Consider the following 20,815-nt stretch of genomic DNA (forward strand, 5'->3'; position numbering starts at 1 on the left):
TCCAAGAAAATTCCCACAGTCTACATAGGCTTATATATTGCCTTAGCCCCAAACAAAAACCTTGGGTAGCCTGTAACTTTAATGCTTTACCTTTGCCAGAGGAAAAAAAAGTTGGTGGAGGACAAGAAGAGGAAAGTTCTTCAACAATATGTACTTTTACAAGTTGCCTTTTCCACATGGGGCTTGGGCAATGTCTAAAGCAAGTGTACATCTGGCAAATGCAGCAAAGAAGAACTTAAACAATGAACAGTAACCTTTTTCTAGTGAGAAGAATGATATTTGGAATTGGTAGGCTGCAATGATCTCATATGCTAGAAGGCAAATTCTGAAAAATAACTAAGCAAGTTCACGAAGGAATATTTGTAGATTATTGTGGCAGCATCATTTCCAACACTCTATCTCCTCTCCAAGCATAATAATCTTTTGATATCAGACAATGTGGTTAATAACTAGATATGTATCTTTAAAGATCAAGAACCAGATTAACATAAAAACTGAGCTAGCAGAAATGGAAGCAATTCTGTTACAAACACACACAAACAAAACATTCCCCCCCCCAGTATGTACCCCCTGCCTTTCCTCTAAAGGAAACTCATTTTAAGGTCCTCTTTCATTATCAGTAAAATTAAAAAGGGAAGAAAAGATCAAACCACTCTGTTACATTGTAATATGTGTATTTTCTTTGCAGTGTCCAGCTCATTTATCATCTTGTGCAGGCTGACAAGTATTCCTTAATGAAATGGCCCTTACATGTGATCAATGTTCAATATGAAATGAAAAAGAAATAAAACATTACCACCACATACAAACATTTCTGAAGATCTGAAGTTGGATATCTGGGATGAACTCAGAAGTTCAATGCTCAGGCCAAAACATGTCAGAGATTTTCACTTGTTTCAGCTGTCCCACAGTCTTCATGAATTTCTAGTGAGTCTGCTTCATAAGCCATCATTCAACTCTCAAACAATGTAATCACCATTCTCTCCAACTGTCAATCCAACACGCCAAATAAATGAGCTTAATAATAAGATAAATAGGATGTGCTTCTCCTTGCTGAGTGCATTGACTTAAGGCATAGGCACGTCTCCCTCTTTGAACAGAGATGGTGTATAGTCTTGTGTCCCAATACAATTGTTATCCTGGGTGACCCCCTTGCATTGAAGTGTCAGCTTGAAAAATAAGTGATGACAAGACCCATTCAATTTGCAAATGCTTTAAAGTTCTAACAGTGTCACTAAAGCTGCAATCTTAAAGATATTTACCCGGAAGTATGCTCCACTGAACACACTGAGACTCACTTCTGAGTAAATATGCACTATAACATGTAATGTGGAGCTGCTTATTTACTGTCCACCCAAAGTGCACTTCACTGGTGTCTTCAGGCCTTCTTTATTATCAAGCTGAAGCACCAGAGTACAATATTTAGAAATGGCTTAATCCAAGCTCCATTGAAATCAGTGAAGGTGCTTTCCATATTGACACTGACAATCTTGTCAGTTAAGCTCTTGGTGCTCTCTAGCCACAAGAAATCAAACAAAATGGCTTGAAAAGAATATGTCAGATTCTGTCTTGAAGTTGCTAAAAGTATAATTATCAATCAATTCTCAATGAAGCTTGGGGGGTATGAATGGATTCCACAATATTTGTCATTTTTTTCATGGATTAGGGAAATGCATCTGGCAGTCATTTATGGAACCAATTTTAAAAGTGCTGTGCCCTTCCAGATCCATCAGATCTGGGATGTTATTACTTCCATCTCATAGATGATTCTTGTAGGGAAACATAACAAAATGTTCTATGGTGATATGCATTTTAGGGTACCCATGTCCTTCTAGTCCAAGTAGTCTATTATGGCAGACACATGACTGCCTTTTATATTTTTTATGTCCTCATGCCATGATCCAGCAAATGTTTTCTCATACAGCTCTTCTGCATTCATTCTGGAATAAAAAAATCATTTTTAGAAACTGAAAGCCTCAACTGTTGACAGCAAAGGGTGATCCAAACACCTATGGTTGTGAACTTCCTACATTTTTATATGTACTTGCAGTGAAAACTAGATTGTGTTTTACTAACACTAAGAACATCTCCTCACTTTTGTAGTTTTTCATGAGGTCAGATGTGCACTGTACTGTAAGCAATTTGCACAGGCTATGCTGCTTCCATACTGATCTGTACTAAAGACAGTAATGATGACAAAAAATCTGTTTGGCACAGTTGACATGAACAGGACAATTAGTTCAAGGTTCTTCCTCTCTGCATTGCTTTCTTTCTAAGATTTTTTTTGCTACTTGTGATCAAGAGGGAGAACCACCACTGTTTTTCTTCTAAAGAGACATCAAGGAGCTGCATCATGTTCGCCCATTTGGTCCAGTGTACTACACATGATGTTTGTATGGATTATATAGGTCATCCAGAAAAAAAAAAGTTGGGTGTGGGCCCTTCATCTTTCACTTACACTGATCTAGTCTTTAGCTCCTCTGCATGAAGAGTGATCCATGCCATTTAAGGCTTAGATTGTAAGACTGAGGGTAACTGTTTTGTTGTTCTTTTACTTGGTAAAGTGCCATGTACAGTGATGTCACTATATAAACAGATGATGATGATGATGATGATGATGATGATGATGATGATGATGATGATGAGTTGGACTGTGGAAGATGTACATTGGGAGGGGGGCTCCTCTGTGTGATTAGATGCCCTGAATAGCATTCCCAATTGAGTGGGAAATCTTCCATGAATAAAATCAGTGTCCTCCAGTGTCCAGCTATGATGCCAAGGGAAGGTCCAGCTTTGTGGCACCACTCCCCTTTTAGCTTGAGCTCTTTTCAGCAGATAACACTTTGATAAGGCCTTTTATGTCACTTCTTAATGAGACATCAGGTAGCCAAATTAGGTCCAGGATTATGGATAGCAGCACACAAGATATGTATTTCTAATTAGAAGTGAGCTACATGTAATTTAACCACAGGTGTCTTGGATCACCCTAAGCAGTAGGAAGTCTGATCATCTTATGGTATAACAAGAATCAGAGATACTTGTCTCATTATGTTGCCTTTCAATGGACAGTTTACACTTTGCTTTGATGAGTTAGCAAATAGCCATGGAATCACATTTACATCTTAAGCATGGTTCTCAAAATGTAAGGCAGGCCAACCCAAGATGGGGAAGGCTGCCATTAAAGCAACTAACAGCTGAATATTTTTAAGACCATGAGTTAGAAGGTGACATATCAGTGAAAATGTGACTCTTCCCAATTCCTCCAATAGTTAAGTGATTAACAATCCAGATTCCTGTTTGTTTCTGAAAACTCCACTGAATGGAAGACTGTCCATATAGTCCGGATAACCTTCCTTTCTTTTGTTTCTTCTACCTTCAGAATTGAGCTGAGAAGGATTTGCTACAAGTGGTGTTGCCCTTTATTGTGTGTGACGGCTATATTTTAAGAGATGCTTCACACATGGCATTATGCCTACTCAGATATACAAAGGCAGAGAAAACTAAACCATGAGGGAACATGTGCACACCATCTCATGTGAAGATGTTTACATCTATCTGAGATGGACACACTGGAAGGCCACAGGGACATATCTTGTTTTCTGTACATGTGGAAGATAAAACATGGGTGCATCCTTATCATATGGCATTGTTTCTCCTTACACCCATGTAGGCAAAGTGTCATGTCTGATAGAGATTTTAACCAAATTTAGAAAAGCTTGAAAGCATTCCCTTTATCTATAGAGACTTTGACACAGTTTGAATCCTCTTGGAAGCAGAGCTCTCTCCATTGGATGGGATGGGTGGATGGGTAGAATCTATTCTATATTTTTGTCTAAATTTCAAAGGAACCACACAAGGTGCTGAATGTATCTGAGGGATAGGTTTCAGCACTGTAGATAGCACCTTTAATGTTCAGACTAAAACCCAGAACAGATTCACAGACATGGGCTCCAGCTGCTGCCACTGCTTGGAAGGTTCTGGATCTAATTTGTGCACAGCTTACAAATTTTTATGCAATGAATGCTACACAAAGAGGGTCACCCTGGGATTTCTTGTACTGAAACCTCATTTTACACAAAGGATATATATATATATCTATTTATATCTATATATATCTGTATATTTATATATTCACACCCACACATTCACACCCGCACACTCCCACACACAAAAGTCTTTGATAGGCTTTCTGTGTTCTAGTAAAAATAGTTGGGGAGCCCAGGCAGGGGCCATGCTGCCCCTAGCTGTGCCTGCTGCAAAGAGTCTCTCTCAAAGGCAGACGCTTGTCTTTATCTGGCAGGTGGAACTAGATCCCGCCTGAGTCAGGAACAATCGCCCATTGGGACACACACACAGCTCGTAGGCTTTTTGCCCAGATCCGGAAGGGGAGTAGGATCCCTGAGGCAATCTAGGTAGTTTGATATTTGCGGCCTCCAACGTTATCTGAAGGGGAAGAGAGAAGGGGGGAAATAAATAAATAAGAAGGAGTGCACAGTGGTGTGTGTTATTTATTTGTTTATTTAGGTTCTCAGATTTTACCACCTTCAATGGAAATTCACTGTGAAATTCAGGTGTGTGATAAGCAGATGTCCTGAGCCAAGAAGAAACTGCAGTTTATACTTATTTTTCCACAAAAATAGCGAGGTCTGTGGTATCATCATGTTCATCTGGGCACTTCTGTATTACATGCAAAACTAGTCTGTTGCTAGGTATTGAGGCTAAGCACAAATCCTGTATTCTTCACTCTCTGTGTGCATACAGTCACAGCCTGCCCACTGAGCTGTTCTTTGAAATCATTTATGTCTGGGGGAAGAGTCGTGTGAGGAAAACATTGGCCACTGAATACTTACAGCCAGCTCTCAAACACCTGGGCTGAGATCCTGCTTCACACTGGTGGAATGTAAAGCTTTACTAGATGCAAATAAGTGCCCACCCTGTGATTGCCTGTGACTTTTCTGATGCTGGGATAGCTTTGAACAATGGACATTGGTGGCAAGAAGGACATTTTGGTCATCTTGTGGCCAGCAGCTGAGGTACAACCTGCTCCTGTCTACTGTGCCCTCTTTCAACTGAATGGCTGTGTGTGTTGGGGTAGGTGCCCTGGCACCAGGAGAATAGCACAAGGTTGCAGGGGGTCACTATGAACAATGGAGATGAATTCCACCATCCAATGAAAATACTATGATGGATTTACACCTGCTGCTTATGTCAACAACATGCTTCCAATCCTGGAATTAGAGCACACAGTATTACAGGTCAGAAAATGCAAGAAAGTTCTTTGCACATTTGTTTTAACTTTACAAATCAAGCTTCTCCTAAATGTGAAGGGAGGGGAGGGGAATGCTCCATTTAGTAGATAGCAGGTGGTATTGTGTGCCTAGCAAAATACCAGGGGGAAGAATGCACAGAAGGGAGAGAGCACAAAACAGGAAGGATGTGCTGATTCTCAGAACAAACCTCTTCATAAATGCTGAGATATGTTCTTTCTGCTTGGTGTTGGCTTGGAGAGGTGAAAGTCTAACTATAAAATGAGATCAGATAGTATCCTACATTTTGCCCTGCAGGTAGTTTAACTATGAATACTAAATAATAAAATATTAGCCCTCTGTTACTCCTGACTAGAGTGGATCCATTTAAGTAATAGGATTTACCTACATCCTAAATCACCATTCAACAATTTGTTCAATAGGTCTACTGTAGTGGAGAACTAGCCAACAGGATCACAGCCATTACTGGATTTACAGTGTAACTATTTATTAAGTAATGGGTTTACAAAAGACTGTAAGATGCTTAGTGAGTGAGATATTCAACTCAGGGACAATGACTGAGCTATCATCTCAGACTCTTAAACATCTCCAAAAGCTGAAAAGGTTTCTTTGAACACATTCCTTCTCTCCAGATAGAGAAGTGATGCCTAGCTTTACAGATCAATACAGGTGAGTTAAGCTCTCCTCATTGCAAAAATGGATGATATAAGATTTAATTATGCTAGTCAAGTAAATCTCAGTTTAAAGTGACAAGAGAATAGAGAATTTAGTGGTACAGCACATTTTTACAGCTGCATAAATCTGTTTCACATAACCAATGCTATTATCCCAGCACTTTAAAACTAATGAATCATTTTGCTGCTTTGTATGGAAGAAGTGTAGTTTGCATACAGTGAATTCCATCTTCCCTACAAGGAGTCTAACATATGGGCTAAACTTTTCATTCTGTTTTTTAAAGCTGCAACCACTAAATGGAATTATTCAGTTCAGTTCAGTTCAGTTCAGTTCATCATTCTGTTTTTTAATCTTTAAATTCTTAAAAGATAATGGGCACTGTACAACAATAAATCAAAACCGCATGGACTTTTCTGAAGGGCCCAGATCTTAACTCTTTTTGATCTTCGCTTTGATGCTGACTTCACCTTCTACTTACCTCTCCATCTTTGGATTCCAGCTTGAGTTCTGTCCTACATGTGGCTTCCAGGTTGCCAGCCTCGGCATCAATGATAACTCCCTTGGGAGCCTCCATCACCAAAGAGCGTGTGGGTGATTCAAGTCTGTAACAGTAAAAGGAGCTCAGGTCACTTGTGGATGTAATGTGGTGGTGGGAGACAATAGTGCTGAGGATAGAACTTGTTTTAATTTAGGAATAAATGCATTACTCTGAATTTAATATACCTCATTAGGGGTATATTAGTTTGGGGCCATGTCTTCTGAAGTGCCTGGAAAGACTATCATGCTGACATAGTGACATGTAATTATCCATACTAATATCAGACAATTCCACTCCTTTTTAGGGGTTCTTCAAGGGTAAATGTGGAAAGTGACAGGCCTGTGTGCTGTAGTACTGTCTCTATTCTTGACTGTTACAGGTTCATGAGGAAGTTCTGAATTGGAATTGCTGTATCCATTTGGTAGAGCTCCATGAATTAGGCTTGCAGTCACAAGGAACTCTGGCTAACAATTTTTTTTTTCTGTTTCAGACTTCCTCATATACATGGGAAGGTTGATGGCGGAAGGAGCAGGTCTACTGCAAACCACCCCACCCCCCACCCCCATAATAAACATTTTGGAAGAGTTGTGTAAAAGTAAGGCTACTTAAAAAAATCTGGCTGGTTTTGAGCCATCAGTTTTACAAAAGGCAGTTGGCCCAATCTATGCACCCATAATATGTGCTACTGGTACCAAGGTTTTGTGGAGGTCAACTGTTCTTCAAGTCCAGTTCTGCTTTCTACAGAGGAAGAAATCTGCCTGAACAAAGAACTAAGATCCAAAAACATACATGTCTGGGAGTTCTCAAAGATGGGTCTAAGTGAGGGAATGCAGCTTCTCTAATGTACATTTCTCCCTAAGAAATATATCAAATTACTGATTTCTCAAATGGATTTTTAAAAATCTGGACTACAGTTTCCAGATTTCTCCTGGTCCCATGCTCATGCTTTTAATATCCCAGATGCCTCTGTTCATGGATATTTTCCTGGCTAATTACCACATATTCTTTTCTCTCTAATCTCAAGCATATCTTCAGTAGGTAAAGATGGTAGTTTAGCTATGAAGAAGCAGTCCTGGCAAATGCCCTTAGAGTAAAAGGAATACTTATAAATTAGAGTTGCTAGAATCCCAGATTGGTCATGTAAACCCACTGGATAATCTTGGGCAGGTCACAGGTCTCTTAGCCTCAGTGGATGGCAATGGCAAACCCCCTCTGAAGAAACTTGCTAAGAAAACCCCATGGAAGATTCACCTTAGAGTCACCATGTCAGAAACTACTTGAAGGCACATAGGCATACCTAGATGAGATGGATTATCTAGATCCATGTCAGTCTAGTTTTAGACCTGGTTATGGGACATAAACAGCTTTGGTTGCCTTGGTGGATGACCTACACAGAGAACTGGACAGGGCTGTTGGTTTTGCTGGACCTCTCAGTGGCTTTTGATAGCATCGATCATGGTATCCTTCTGAGTTGCTTCTCTAGGATGAGGCTTGGAGGCACTGTTCTACAGTGGCTCTGTTCTTTCCTAGAGGGGCCCTCTCAGAAGATGGTGCTGGGGGATACCTGTTTGATTCCTTGGCTATTGACTTGTGGGGTCCCTCAGGGCTCAGTCTTGTCCTTTATGCTTTTTAACATCTACCTGAAACTGCTGGGAGAGGTCATCTGGAGTTTTGGAGTAAGGTGTCACCTGTACGCTGATGGTATCTAGCTCTATCGCTCCTTTCCACCTAATTCCAAGGAAGCTAAACTGGTGTCTGGCCACTGTAATAGACTGGATGAGGGCAAACAAATTGAAGCTTATTCCAGACAAGACAGAGGTGCTACTGGTCAGTCAAAAGACTGATCTGGGGAAAGGGATTCAGCCTGTGTTAGATCGGGTTACACTCCCCCTGAAAACTCTGGTTCATAGTTTGGGGGTACCTGGATTCAGTTCTCAGTTTGGAAGCTCAGGTATCAGCGGCGACCAGGAATGCTTTTGCACAGCTAAAACTCATGCGCCAACTGCGCCTGTTCCTGGAGACATCAGACTGGCCACGGTGGTACATGCCTTGGTTACATTCTGCTTGGATTACTGTAATACGCTCTACGTGGGGCTGCCTTTGAAAAGTGCTCAGAAACTTCAGCTGATCCAAAGAGCTGCAGCCAGGCTGTTAACTGGAGCTGACTACAGGGAGCATACAACTCCCTTGTTGCAACAGCTCTATTGGCTGCCAGACCATCTCTAGGCAGAATTCAAATATCTGGTTTTGACCTATAAAGCTCTATATGGCTTGGGTCCAGGCTATTTGAAGGACCATATCTCCCTGTACAAGCCCACCAGAATACTGAGATCATCGGACAGGCTCTTCTCTTTGTCCCACTATGCTGTCAGGTGCATTTGATGGGAACAAGAGCTCTGGAACTCCCTCCCTAGAGAGGCCAGGATGGCTCCATCTTTGCTTTCTTTTCAACAGCAGATAAAAATGTTTTTATGCTGCCAGGGCTTCGCATATTGATATAGGTGCTGTTTTGTTTTTGTTTTAAAGAGTTTTAAATTTTAAAATTTTAATAATGTAATGTTTTTAGTTGTTTTAGTTGTTTTAAATTTTGTATTTTTAATGTTTGACTGTTTTAAATTTGTTAGCCACCTTGAGTCCCTGTACAGGGAGGAAGGCGGGATATAAACAGACTGAATAATAATAATGATGATGATGATGATGATGATGATGAAAAACAACAACAAAGTCTCCTGTTAGAGATGATAGAGATGTACAAAGCCCATAATATTTCATGAGGTGAGAGGTTAGGTCCCAAGTTATTTTTCAGTTTCTCTTTCAAAAAAGGAGGCTCTTCTGACTTATGTAGCTTGATTTCTCTCACACTGCAGCTGAATATAAATAATGTACTTAAAATGCCTACTCAGCTGATAGATTTTGAGTACAAATAAATGATATTTTATTGGAATGCTACAGAAGGAGGTTTCTCTGTGTCTAAAGCAGCAGTTGTGCTATAGGTACTCCAGGGCAGAGGTTTTCAGTCACCCCAAGGAAAGTGTCTAGTTTGCATGAAATTATTGCTTCAGGGTACTAGAGAGTACTGCACACAGAGATAATTTGCATCCAAATCATGGTAATATCCTCCTGTGACTCTGAAATGCAACTTTTACATTTAGACCATATATTTCTTTCCAAAGTCTTTGGAAGAGCATTCAGACTTCACCTGTTGCTTCACTAGACTGCTGGGCTACTGCTGGGTGGGGGGAGTATTCTCATGAGCAACAGATGCATAGCAAGTCACCATATGCCTCAGGATAACACTTCACACATCTGATGAGATGGACCTCAGTCTGGGAAAGCATACACCGTAATACTCATAAATCTGTTAAGGTATCACAAGATGCTCATGTTCTCTGATGCCTTGGCTGACTCAATCCATTCATGCATTTGCTAGTCTTTTGTCTCTTCCATCCACAAACAAAATAAATCATGAATATAAGACAAGACATGAACAAAAGAAACCCGACAGAGTCAGTGTGAAATAACATCAGCCAGTTCCTGGTTTCTAATCAAATGGGTTCCTACCATGAGAGAGAGAGAGAGAGAGAGAGAGAGAGAGAGAGAGAGAGAGAACAAACTCAAGACTATGAGCATGCAACAGAAAAATTACCAAATTATTCAGGCATTCAGGTTATAAGAAAGAATATTCTACTTCATTTTTAAAATACTTATAACCCTACTCTTACAGATCCACTGGCTGCTAGTCTGTTTCTGGGCACAATTCAAAGTGCTGGTTATCACTATAAAGCCCTAGATAGCTGAAACCCAGACTAGTTGATAGATTATGTTCCCTTTGGCGGGTTACAGACTGCCATATAAGTATGCGACGAGCATGTACTAGGGTTAGGAAGGGGCGGTGCTTCCGCACCCCCAATCCTAGTACACGCTCTGCGTGTAGAAAATGGCGGCGGCCGTTCCACACGGCCACCGCTATCAATACGTCACGACCGCGCCGCCTCCACACGGCTGCCGGTCTGGCAGCTGAGGCCCCGATACACCGGGGAAAGGGGCGGGTGCAGGCCGCCCCAAATGGGCGGTCTGTACCCCACCTTTATGAGCTTGCCCTGATCCTAAGATCTGCAGGAGAGGCCCTTTTTTTCACCACCTTCACAGGTGTTGCTGGAGTGGAACACAAGGCAAGGAATTCTTGCTGGCTGCGCCTAGGCTTTGGAACTCCCTCCCTAGGGAGGTGAGAATGGTCCTCTTCTTGCTATTCTGTTTGCAAGTGAAGAATTTTTAAAATATTCAGACAAGCTTTCAGAACTGAAGGAAGGGGCTTGTAAGAGAATGCTATACTGTTTTACAAGGCATTGTTTTAATTGCTTTTTCTTTTAAATAAGATAAGGTGAGAAGAATTATTCCATTTATCAACTTTTCCTTATATTCTAGCTCATTAAATTTCTAAAGTTCATCTAATTCAAAATCACACTATATCAGCTATCAACTAACAAGACAGAGACAAAATGCTAACGCCTATAAATGCCTACAATATTAATTAATCAATAGTTTTCATGTATTTCCCAACAAGCATTAATCAAATTAATTCTTTTGTGGTTAACCTATTCCACTGTTTCAACGATCTATTTACTGAGTCTATCCTTATTTAAAAGAGAAGGAAGAGTGATAATAAAATATGCACAATAATACTGATGAATTATTTCATAAATTTTCCGTTCAATTGTGATAGTTAAATCAACATATTAGTTCAGAGTATCAGGTATATTTTACACAGGTGCAGTCAGTTCAAACCACAGTTCTTATCAGCTCCTGCCTTTGTCCCTGAAGTTCTACTTTCTCCCTATTTATCATTGTTTTTACTTGGATCCTCGTCTGTCACTGTCTGATATTAAGCAGATCTCCAAACCGTTTTGCTCCAATCTCTCAAAATTAATCAGGCTTATTTCTCCCAAATCTCTGTTCAATTCCAAAATGTTTTCCAAAAAGTTAATGTTCCAATGAGGCATAGGCACAACGTCCAAAAGTGGTAAAGTATTTTCCTCTCTTCTTTGCTCCACAAAGGTCTTGCCAACATGCCAAGAAACCAGTCTACTTTCTCTCTTCTCATCCCTTTGCTGGCTCTGCTGACTTTCTCTGCTTCTCTATTATTTCTTTGCTTCTTTGTCCCATCTCAAATTCCTTCTCCCCCTTTGCCTCCCTCTCTCTCCCTCCGTCCTTCTCTTCTCTGTCTTTTGCAGATCCTGTTGTTTTCTTTTTCCTGTTATCTTTATCCCATTTATTATAAGTCCACTTTTAATGTCCAAGATGCTAGTTAAATAGAAATCATGTGTAGGGAAGGGATAAGAGACAAAAAGCAAAAAGGCTTTGAAAAGCTTTGGAAGAGTTGCTAATCTCAAAGTCTGCTCTACTGCAGCACCATTTCCCCCCTTTTTACCAGTGAAAGTTGTCTTAAACTAATTCCTCTGGGATGGATATTCTAATTATTGTCCATAAGTAAATATTTCTACTATTGTTTCAATAGTTTGGCCATGAAATTAGTCAAACTTTCCAGTCCTTTTGCCAAGATTTCGCTAACAATTAAAATGGGTTAATGGCAGTGTTTCCGCCAGATATTCTGACTGCATATACACAGCAGCTGATGCTCCTGATTGCCTTCACCCCCTCCATCCTCTGTACCTCTGTTCTTCCACAAATTCCTGGGGAACTCAGGGTGAGATTCAATCTTTGTGGAGCCCTTCAGGTGATCTGTACCTGGACTTCTTTTCTGAGCAGCAAAAATCTTCTAAAGGCTGCTCTTTGTCGTGTAGTGCGAGAGACTTTGCAGACCTCAACAAAGTCCCTCTTCATGCTACCATGGCTAACACCGGACATTTGTTAATTCTATTTTAATGTTGACTTCTTGTGTGTTTTAATCATTTTAACTTTTAACATGGGGTGGTTACTACCTCAACCTGTAACCTAGATGCTTTTGTTAATCATTATGGGTCTACTGTAATTCAAGCAACTACTGCAGATTGAAAAATTACCACTGAAACCATAGAAATTATAAATTCTATGTATCATCATCATGACCACCACCTTCACTTCACCATCATTATCATTTATATCCTGCTTGTCCCCCAATACTGGGGCTCAGGGGGGCTTATGCATTATTAAAATCAATGCAGATTTAAAAATATACAAAAATATCAGAAATATACACATATGGGTGCATCTACATTGTAGTAATAATGCAGAATCCTGGGATTTGCAGTTTCACAAGGCCTTTACCCTTTTCTGTCAATAAGTGCTGGTGTCTCAGAAAACTGCAAATTCCAGGATTCTGTAGGATCAGTTGAAATTATAGCAAATTGTGTTACTTCTACAGTGTAGATGCACTCACTGTGTAAGTAAACAATCTACAGAATTCAAATAATTTTAAAATTCATTAAAAGATAGCATATAAAAATGAACAAAACAGCACAACATTAAAAGCCCATTGCAGCCAACTCCCCAAAGCCTGATGGAGTAGTGAAGTTTTCACTATCCACTGAAAGGAGACTGAGTGGGGAGCCACCCTAGGCTTCGTAGAGAGAGAGTTCCAAAATCTAGGAGCATCCACTGAGAAGGCCCTTTCCCTTGTTCCCACCAAATATAACTTGGAATGAAGTGGGACAGAGAGAACAGCTTCTCTTAAAGATGTCAAAGCTCAAAGAGGCTTACATGGGCAGCCAGGCCTATGGAATTTTGTACCTATAGCACCAGTTTACATAAATAGCATTTGCATATGAATGCTACCAGCTTATAAATTCCCAAGGTGCTTGAGGTTGTGCACTTAAGGCTAGCATTAATGTGTTACTTTACAAGAGAAATAAGAATATAAATGTAACCAGTCTCTCAATTTATAACAAACACTATTTTCTAATTATATGTGGAATCATCAGCCACTAAGCTCCTTCCAGATAGTTCCAGACAAGCTGAAGGATAGGAGCCATTCTCTTCAGCACCCCTTCCTGAGTATATTTCTCAGCTTTCACTGGTACATGCTAAAATACATCTAGTGTCTGTAATCAGGAATAATCAATGCAGAGACATCTGTTTGAAGCAACAAAGGGCAGAAGACAATAGGATGCAGGTGAGAACTGTGTGGATCCTTATTAAAAGCTAGTGAAGGGTTTTACAAGCATGGTGCCCCTTTCAGTTTACTACTACTACTATTAATATAATAATTTTAATGATAGTAATTATAAAACATTCCACCAACAGAGACTCCACCTCTTAAAAACCACTTGGGGGGAAAAAGGTTCTCAGGCATTTTGTGCAATTGAAAAGGTAAGTCTTATCTTTGTTATAGTCTAATGCTCTACATTCTGGTCTTGCAATGACAGTCCCAAAGTAATCTAATAGGAAAATGTATGCAGGTAGGGTTCATTCTTATGATTTCTTAATCTTGTGATTTTTACATCCACAAACCAGTTAGTGGTTCTAACTCTTCTGACGTTAAACCATGAATGGAGAAACTACAGCGTGCAGGAAGTATGCAGCCCCAGAGACTGTTTTGGCTCTCTCCAGTACTCCTTAAAATGAATGCACAGGCATGTGTGCACATGCATGAGCATGCACACATACACAGACAGAAAGAGCCCTCCACATTTGCTGGGGTTAGAGGAGCAAGCCCCCTGTAAAAGGGAAAACCAACAAATAAAACCCCCCACAATTTATTTTACCTGTGAGAAAACCACTCTAGGAATCTCTATCTCCTTCAGCACAACTCAACACTATGGGCAACATCTGCCAGTTGACTATAGAACTGCACTGGAAGACCTACAAATGCCTAGAGAATTGTCTATCAATAACCTATGAATAACCAGATCCGCATTGTGGAGGTCGGACTATATATGTATGTAGATAGGTAGGTTAAAAAAACAAAAACAAATTGCACATTATGAATGGTAACACGATCTAAATGCTCTATAGTCCAGTGGTATCTGGTGTCTCCCCTGCCACTGTGGTGATGATTCCTCATTTTGGGGATAAAAGTTCAGCACCTTGGGTAGCTCTTCCAAAGTCTGGATCAAAACCCAGAACAGATTCCCTGCCCAACTGATGTGGAATTCACCAGCCTCCAATGCTATCTCAGGTCAATATTATGACCAATTTATTTCCTCTTATTACAATCTCAGTAGTTAATAATCAATATCATATATAATCATCAATATCATATCAGAAATGCACTTTTTAATGTCAACCAAAGTGCAAACATATGTGTGTAGCTCCTCCTTGGAACTAACAAAGGCTAGTCAAGTAGACATGGGTGACTTTATCTGTTCATAATGAGCACTGGTAATTTTAATGAATTTAGAAATGTTCAGTGAATTTAATGTCAGCTAATTAAAGTCAGCTAATTTTAACCCGTTTTTCATGTATGCAGCTAGGTTTTATGTATTATAACGGGGGGGGGGGGGGGGAGAGTCTTTTCCCCACCATCTCTAGTCAATTCTCCCACTTGTTCTCCCCTAAAGAAAAATATGAAGGAAAGGAATAGAAATCATAAAAAAACAAAACAAAACAAAACAAAAACACCATGTTTTTTTGAGTCCTATGAAATACTTTAGTTATTTATTTATTTTAATTTTATGCTGCCTTTCTCTCAGAAATGGATCCAACATGGCTCACAAGAAAACACTCTAAAACTTTACAACAAAAAATTAAAAACAATTAAAATAATCCAGTTAAAACAGTATAAATGCTGGATTGAGAGGAATCTTTGCAAAATTATGCACATGGTTGTTTTTCAGTGCAGAAAATAGAATTTTTTGTCGAGGAATTAATATTTCTGTGCTGAAATATTATTTTCTGTGCAGATGATGCTGTTTTCTATGGGCAACAGCTACATGTGAATTTTGCACAGGAGTTTAGAATTGCGAATAGCTTTTGAAATGAGAAGAAACATAATGAAGAATTCCATCCCAGGAAAGGAAGGGAAAGAAAAAGAACGAAAAGAGGGAAATGCAGTGATACGGCTAATGAGGACCCTGGATGGTTTGATGATCTTGATTGGGTTCATGTATCTTCTTTGAAATAAAGATCAGTAAACTAGAACATATAAATGGTTCGCCTGCTTGTCTTACTCTTTCTTGACCATTCTTATGACCAGTGCTAAAAGTACTGCTTAGTTTCCCTGTATCTTTTTTCAAATCCATCTTGAGGACATTCCAGCCCTCAATCAAAACAGCATCTGTGCACCTCCCAATTAGGTGCCTTCACAGTGTCACTGAAACACTGCAGACGCATGCATCAAGGAAAGAGCAAAACTTTATTTTCCCCAGTTTGTTTGAAAACTCCCAGAGTAATTTATTGGAGGTCAGCATATCAGTTTGTTCTGTAGTTTCAGAGGAATTCATTCTCTTGGAGCAGATATAACTTATCCAGATTTCTCGTTTTCATTTCCTGCCTCATTAATCACTCCAAAATGAGGACAGCAGCTGAGATCATATTTTCCTGCAACCTCCAATGGCACAAACTCCGGTGCCTTTTTTGCTTTCTGGGTAGAGCTGAAATGAACATTCACAAATATTCAGCATTTACCAAACTTTACACTTTTTGTAAGGAAAGAATTTTGAAGTTGCACTTTAACTGTGTAAAATTAAAATATAAGCACTCTAGACTTGTGGATCTAAACAATCATTGTCTGCCATAGTTGTATGTAATTTGACAAGTTTCAATATGCACTTTTATAAACTCTTAACCTTCAAATGCTAATTCCCATTTTATATTATCTATCAGGTGCTAAAATATCACCATGTCGTTTTCCAAGAGTATTATTATAGTTTCAGATCATACCCTACTATAATATGGTGGGTGATGACAAGGTCCATGCTCAATCCAGATCCAGATTATCAGCTCTGTGGCAAATCAGAATGGAAAACACATTTTGAATTGACATTATAACCCAGTCAAACCCACGTTCAGTATCTGCAAGCAGAGATGAACCCTGGAGGGGAAGATTGTTGTTGTGTGCTTTCAAGTCACTTCAAACTTATGGCGACCTTAAGGCAAACCTATCATGGTGTTTTCTTGGCAAGGCTGATTCAGAGGACGATTGCTATTGCCTTCCAGAGGGGAAGATAGGAATGGTTAATTCTAGGAAAAGAAAGTGAATCAGCAAAATCCCAATGTTTCCTTCATTTTCTGTGGCAATTTGGTCCAGGCTGAAAGGGAAAGAGGGACTTGGAAATGGAGCAACCATGCAGGGAGACCTGAGGCCAAATAATCCCCACCCAAACTTACAAAGGGCCTAATATGGAATTCTACATAGATATTATTAGTTTGGATAGCCTCAGCATAGGAATGTAAAATTCAGCTTCCTTCTGTACAGTACTAACAAGGGTTAGCTAAACCTGAAGACTTAAGAGCCCTTGTGGGCTGGGAGGTGATATAAAAATACTTTAAGTAAATAATAAATAAAATTGACTAAACTTAAGCTATTGTACTGAAGCTATTATACTTTGGATACAACATGAGATGACATGACTCACTGGAAAAGACGATAATGCCAGGTAAAGTGGAAGGCAGTAGGAAAAGGAAAGCCACATTGCAGATGGGTGGATGACAAGCTACCTTAGCCTGGCACTGAAACCACATCAAACTACAGTGCAACTACACTGTAGAAATAATGCAGTTTGATACCACATTAAATGCTGTATTTCCCTCCAATGGCATCTTGGGGTTTGTACTTGGGGTCAACCTGAAATCATATGATACCAAGAGGAATAGGTGACAATGCAAGCAGAAGTGCATATGTCCTCTTCTTTGATTGACAGTTGCTTGTGACCAACAGAATACACATACATGTGAAAAGGCAGGAATGCTCTCACAGAAGTGTAGGTAATTCAGTATCCATCAGAAGATGCAAAAATCCACACCAGTTTGCATAACACACCTATCTGTATACCAGCCCTTAGTGAAATGTCTGCTGTGAACTATCTCTGTATAAAAAACTAATAAGCTTTCCAGACAGGATATACATCCATTTCCTATTAGGGAAATTTATTACTCTAAGATAATCAAACAGGGAGGCCCAAATATCAGAACGAAAATGCATTTATGGCTATAATTTCTTCAAACCAAAGGCACAGTTGGTTAATTAGCTTCTGGTCAATGGGTAAAATCATTGCATTTTCTTTGAGTAAGGCTGGAAGGAATAATTGGTTCTTTGGAAGAAGACACATAAATATCAGAATCGCATCAGTCAGAACAAGAAGCCCATTGATGTTAACAAAAGAAAGATCACTTTTCTAAGATAGTAGTTGGTTGCTGGGAAATGGATTTGGCTCTGAGATTGTTTGACATGGTTATTTACCAATTAAGGTGAAACATAGGTGATAATGATGCCTAATTGCATACCCACAATGAACTGTTTTAGTGGGTTGAAAAGAATGCTATAGGAAGTAATGAGGGCTATAAGAAATAATAGCCCACAGCTGCAGCAGCACACCATGCACGTTCAATGCACAGGGTCTGACAAGACAGTAAATAAACCCCTGCAGGCACATCACCGTAAGCTGATGAGCAGTTTAGAAGGAAATAATCCTCTGTTGGTGCAGTGAACCAAAGTAGTTCCATATGCTAAATAATACAGACTTGGACAGGAAACTGAAAAAACTATAAACACTAACACGCTGTCTATGATGGTTCACTATTAAAAATGTCTGAGATTTAGCCTCTCTTTCACAGTATGCTTATTAAAAAAAATGCTTTAAAAAATATCAGTTTATTCCTAGATTTACAGTGCAGATTACAAAATAATAGCTATTTTTTAAAAAGAGAACAATAAAAGGAAAATAAATCAGTTAACACATATGAGGAAAAAAAAAGCAGCATATCACCATTAAGCATACCATAGGAAAACAGTTCTAAAATTGAAGGAAAGTTTGACTTTTCACTCCCCCTGCTTTCGCCAAAAAAGGATGAATGTGTTCGAATTGCATATGGGTGGATCACATTCTACATGCATTTTATCAGGATAATTTTTATTGTGTAGTCTGGCCCTTAGTTCTATCATCCAATGCTGTGGGTCATATGGACTGCAAGTGTAATCAAGCCAATGGTCAAATTCAGGGTCAATGAGTTGGAAGTGAATCCAAGGGCTACCTAGTTCAGCCCCTTGCCTATGCAGGAATGAAATACCCTTAGGAGATGTTCACCTAACTGCTGTTTAAAAACTTCAAGAGAAGGAGAGTTCACCTTCCAAGACAGGCTAATCTATTTTTCTACCTTCCAAGGCAGTAAAACATCTCTTACTATATGTATGTTCTTCCTAAATTTTAGTTAGAATAACATTTATTGTTATTTGAATCCATTGCTATTGGGTTCCAACCTTCGGAGCAGTGGAAAACAAGCTCATAAGCAATTGTATAAATTCCCAGACTTCTCTTTTCCATGGTAAACATATCCAACTCCCTCAACCAATCCTCATAAGCCTTTATTTCCACACCTGGGAACTGATGGGAATTGTGATACAACAATGACTGCAGGACTACAAGATCCTCTCCACTGATATGTTATAAACCATTCACTAGCCAAAATTGCAGACAGAGTAGTGGGTCCAAAGCCATCCACTGCATTTAAGCAGAAGACTGCCAAAGGCTATTGATTCAAATGAGATTGATTCAAATGAAATTTCAAAAGCTCTTTTCCATTTCAAGCTTTGAAATAAGACAAAAATTAAATACAGCAGTGGCCTCAGGAAGAGTTGAATGACATGTTACAAGAGAACAGAACTGCTTGCAGTTTGGCCTGCATTTCTTTGCTAGAGTACCCATACAATGTATTCATAAAATCATATGCTTCAAAAAGCCATAGAAATGGAAAAGAGTTGGGGCAGCAAATCAGCAATGCCAAACAGCTGACAGCATGAAACACTGAGAATTGGTGTCCATTCTGATCATCTTCTTATGCGGAGTTTCTACTGCCCAATAAAAGTATCAATTAATTTTAGGGTCAAATTGGCCCCATGAGCTGTCTATCTCCACAGCAGCACTGTATAATTCTATTGCAATTATCTTTTCTGTAAATTTGCATTTGATCAGAAACTGAGCTTTGTCTTTGCCTCTTATGTTACTACTGATCAGTATGAAGTCTCCAAATCATGCATACAATCTGAAAAAAACCCAGTAGTAGTTTTTAGTATAGGAGGCCTTTCTGTATCTTCTGTCTTAAAATTGCCCATTATTCATGCATCGTTGAAATTCAGGTCAAAACACCAATGACAATTTATATATGGGACCATCCTTTGTACTAGGGATAGTAAATAGTTTAAGACAACATTAGGAAAAATGTATGCCACCAGGTATAAGGCATGTTTTCAGATGGGATTAAATCTATTGGCTTTCAACATTTAGTGCACTTATTATTATTAATTACCCACCTCTCCCTATGGATTGAAGTGGATGATAACAAAGTAAAATACAAAACAGATGGACACATGCCATTTAAAAACAACGAACACCAATTAAAAAACAAATTCAGTTAAAAGAGCATAACATCAGTTAAAAGAGCATACATATTAAAAACCGAAAATTCATAATTTAAAATGTATAATTTAAAAACAATCTGGACAGATCTGCTGGAAGAGATTGATCTTCAGTTCTGTTTTAAGTTCAGACAGCTGCTGAATTTCCTCTGGCAGGTTATTCCACAATCTGGGGGGCAGTTTAAAAAAAGTCCTCTGGGTAATATTTGCCAGCCTAGTTACTAGTTACTAGTCACTGTAACTGAAGTAAATGCCCCACAGAAGACCTGAGTGTACGGGATGGATTATATGGAAGAAAGTGATCCCATAGGTAACCTGGATCCACACCATGTAGAGCTTTAAAAGTAACAACCAATACATTGTACCTTGCTCAGAATAATCTCAAAGGCGGGATACAAACTGCCATATAGTACGTATAGGATACGTACTAGGGTTAGGAAGGGGCGGTGCTTCCGCACCCCCCTAACCCTAGTACGTATCCTATACGTACAAGATGGCGGTGCCCCTTCCACATGGGCGCCGCCATCTTTACGTACTGGACGCATAGCGTCCAGACGTGTCGCGTCCTTTGTGACGTAGCGAGTGCGCCCCTGGCGCCTCGCTACGTCGCAAACGCGACTGCAAAAGAAGCTCCATTTTGGAGCTTCTTTTTTGCTCCGCGCGGGAGCCGCGTGGTTTGGCTGCTGCAGCTCCCGCGCGGAGCAAACGGCGGCGGCGGGGAAGCGCCGCAAAGCGGCGGTTTGTATCCCGCCAAAGTTTGTTAATATACACTACCTTTATACATACCAAGAAACTTGTGTGTTTCACCTAAGAATGGAGATAGATCTG

General features: G+C 39.6%; 1 protein-coding gene across 2 annotated transcripts in view; it reads right to left on the reverse strand.

Moving 5' to 3' along the window:
* Positions 1-560: 560 nt before the first annotated feature.
* SGCD (sarcoglycan delta) overlaps positions 561-20,815 on the reverse strand; it is a 712,416-nt gene continuing 692,161 nt past the window's right edge. For both annotated transcript variants that reach the window (XM_089527864.1, XM_089527874.1), the window contains 2 exons: positions 6,421-6,544; positions 561-4,443 (listed from right to left, as the gene is read on the reverse strand). In XM_089527864.1, coding sequence (XP_089383990.1) covers positions 4,270-4,443; positions 6,421-6,544 — 298 coding nt within the window. In that variant the 3' untranslated portion in view covers positions 561-4,269. The remainder of the gene's footprint in view (positions 4,444-6,420; positions 6,545-20,815) is intronic.

The sequence above is a fragment of the Sceloporus occidentalis genome, unplaced genomic scaffold (genome assembly GCF_023333645.1).
Source record: "Sceloporus occidentalis isolate IW3139 unplaced genomic scaffold, rSceOcc1.0.p SCAF_1, whole genome shotgun sequence".
Lineage (NCBI taxonomy): Eukaryota > Metazoa > Chordata > Lepidosauria > Squamata > Phrynosomatidae > Sceloporus > Sceloporus occidentalis.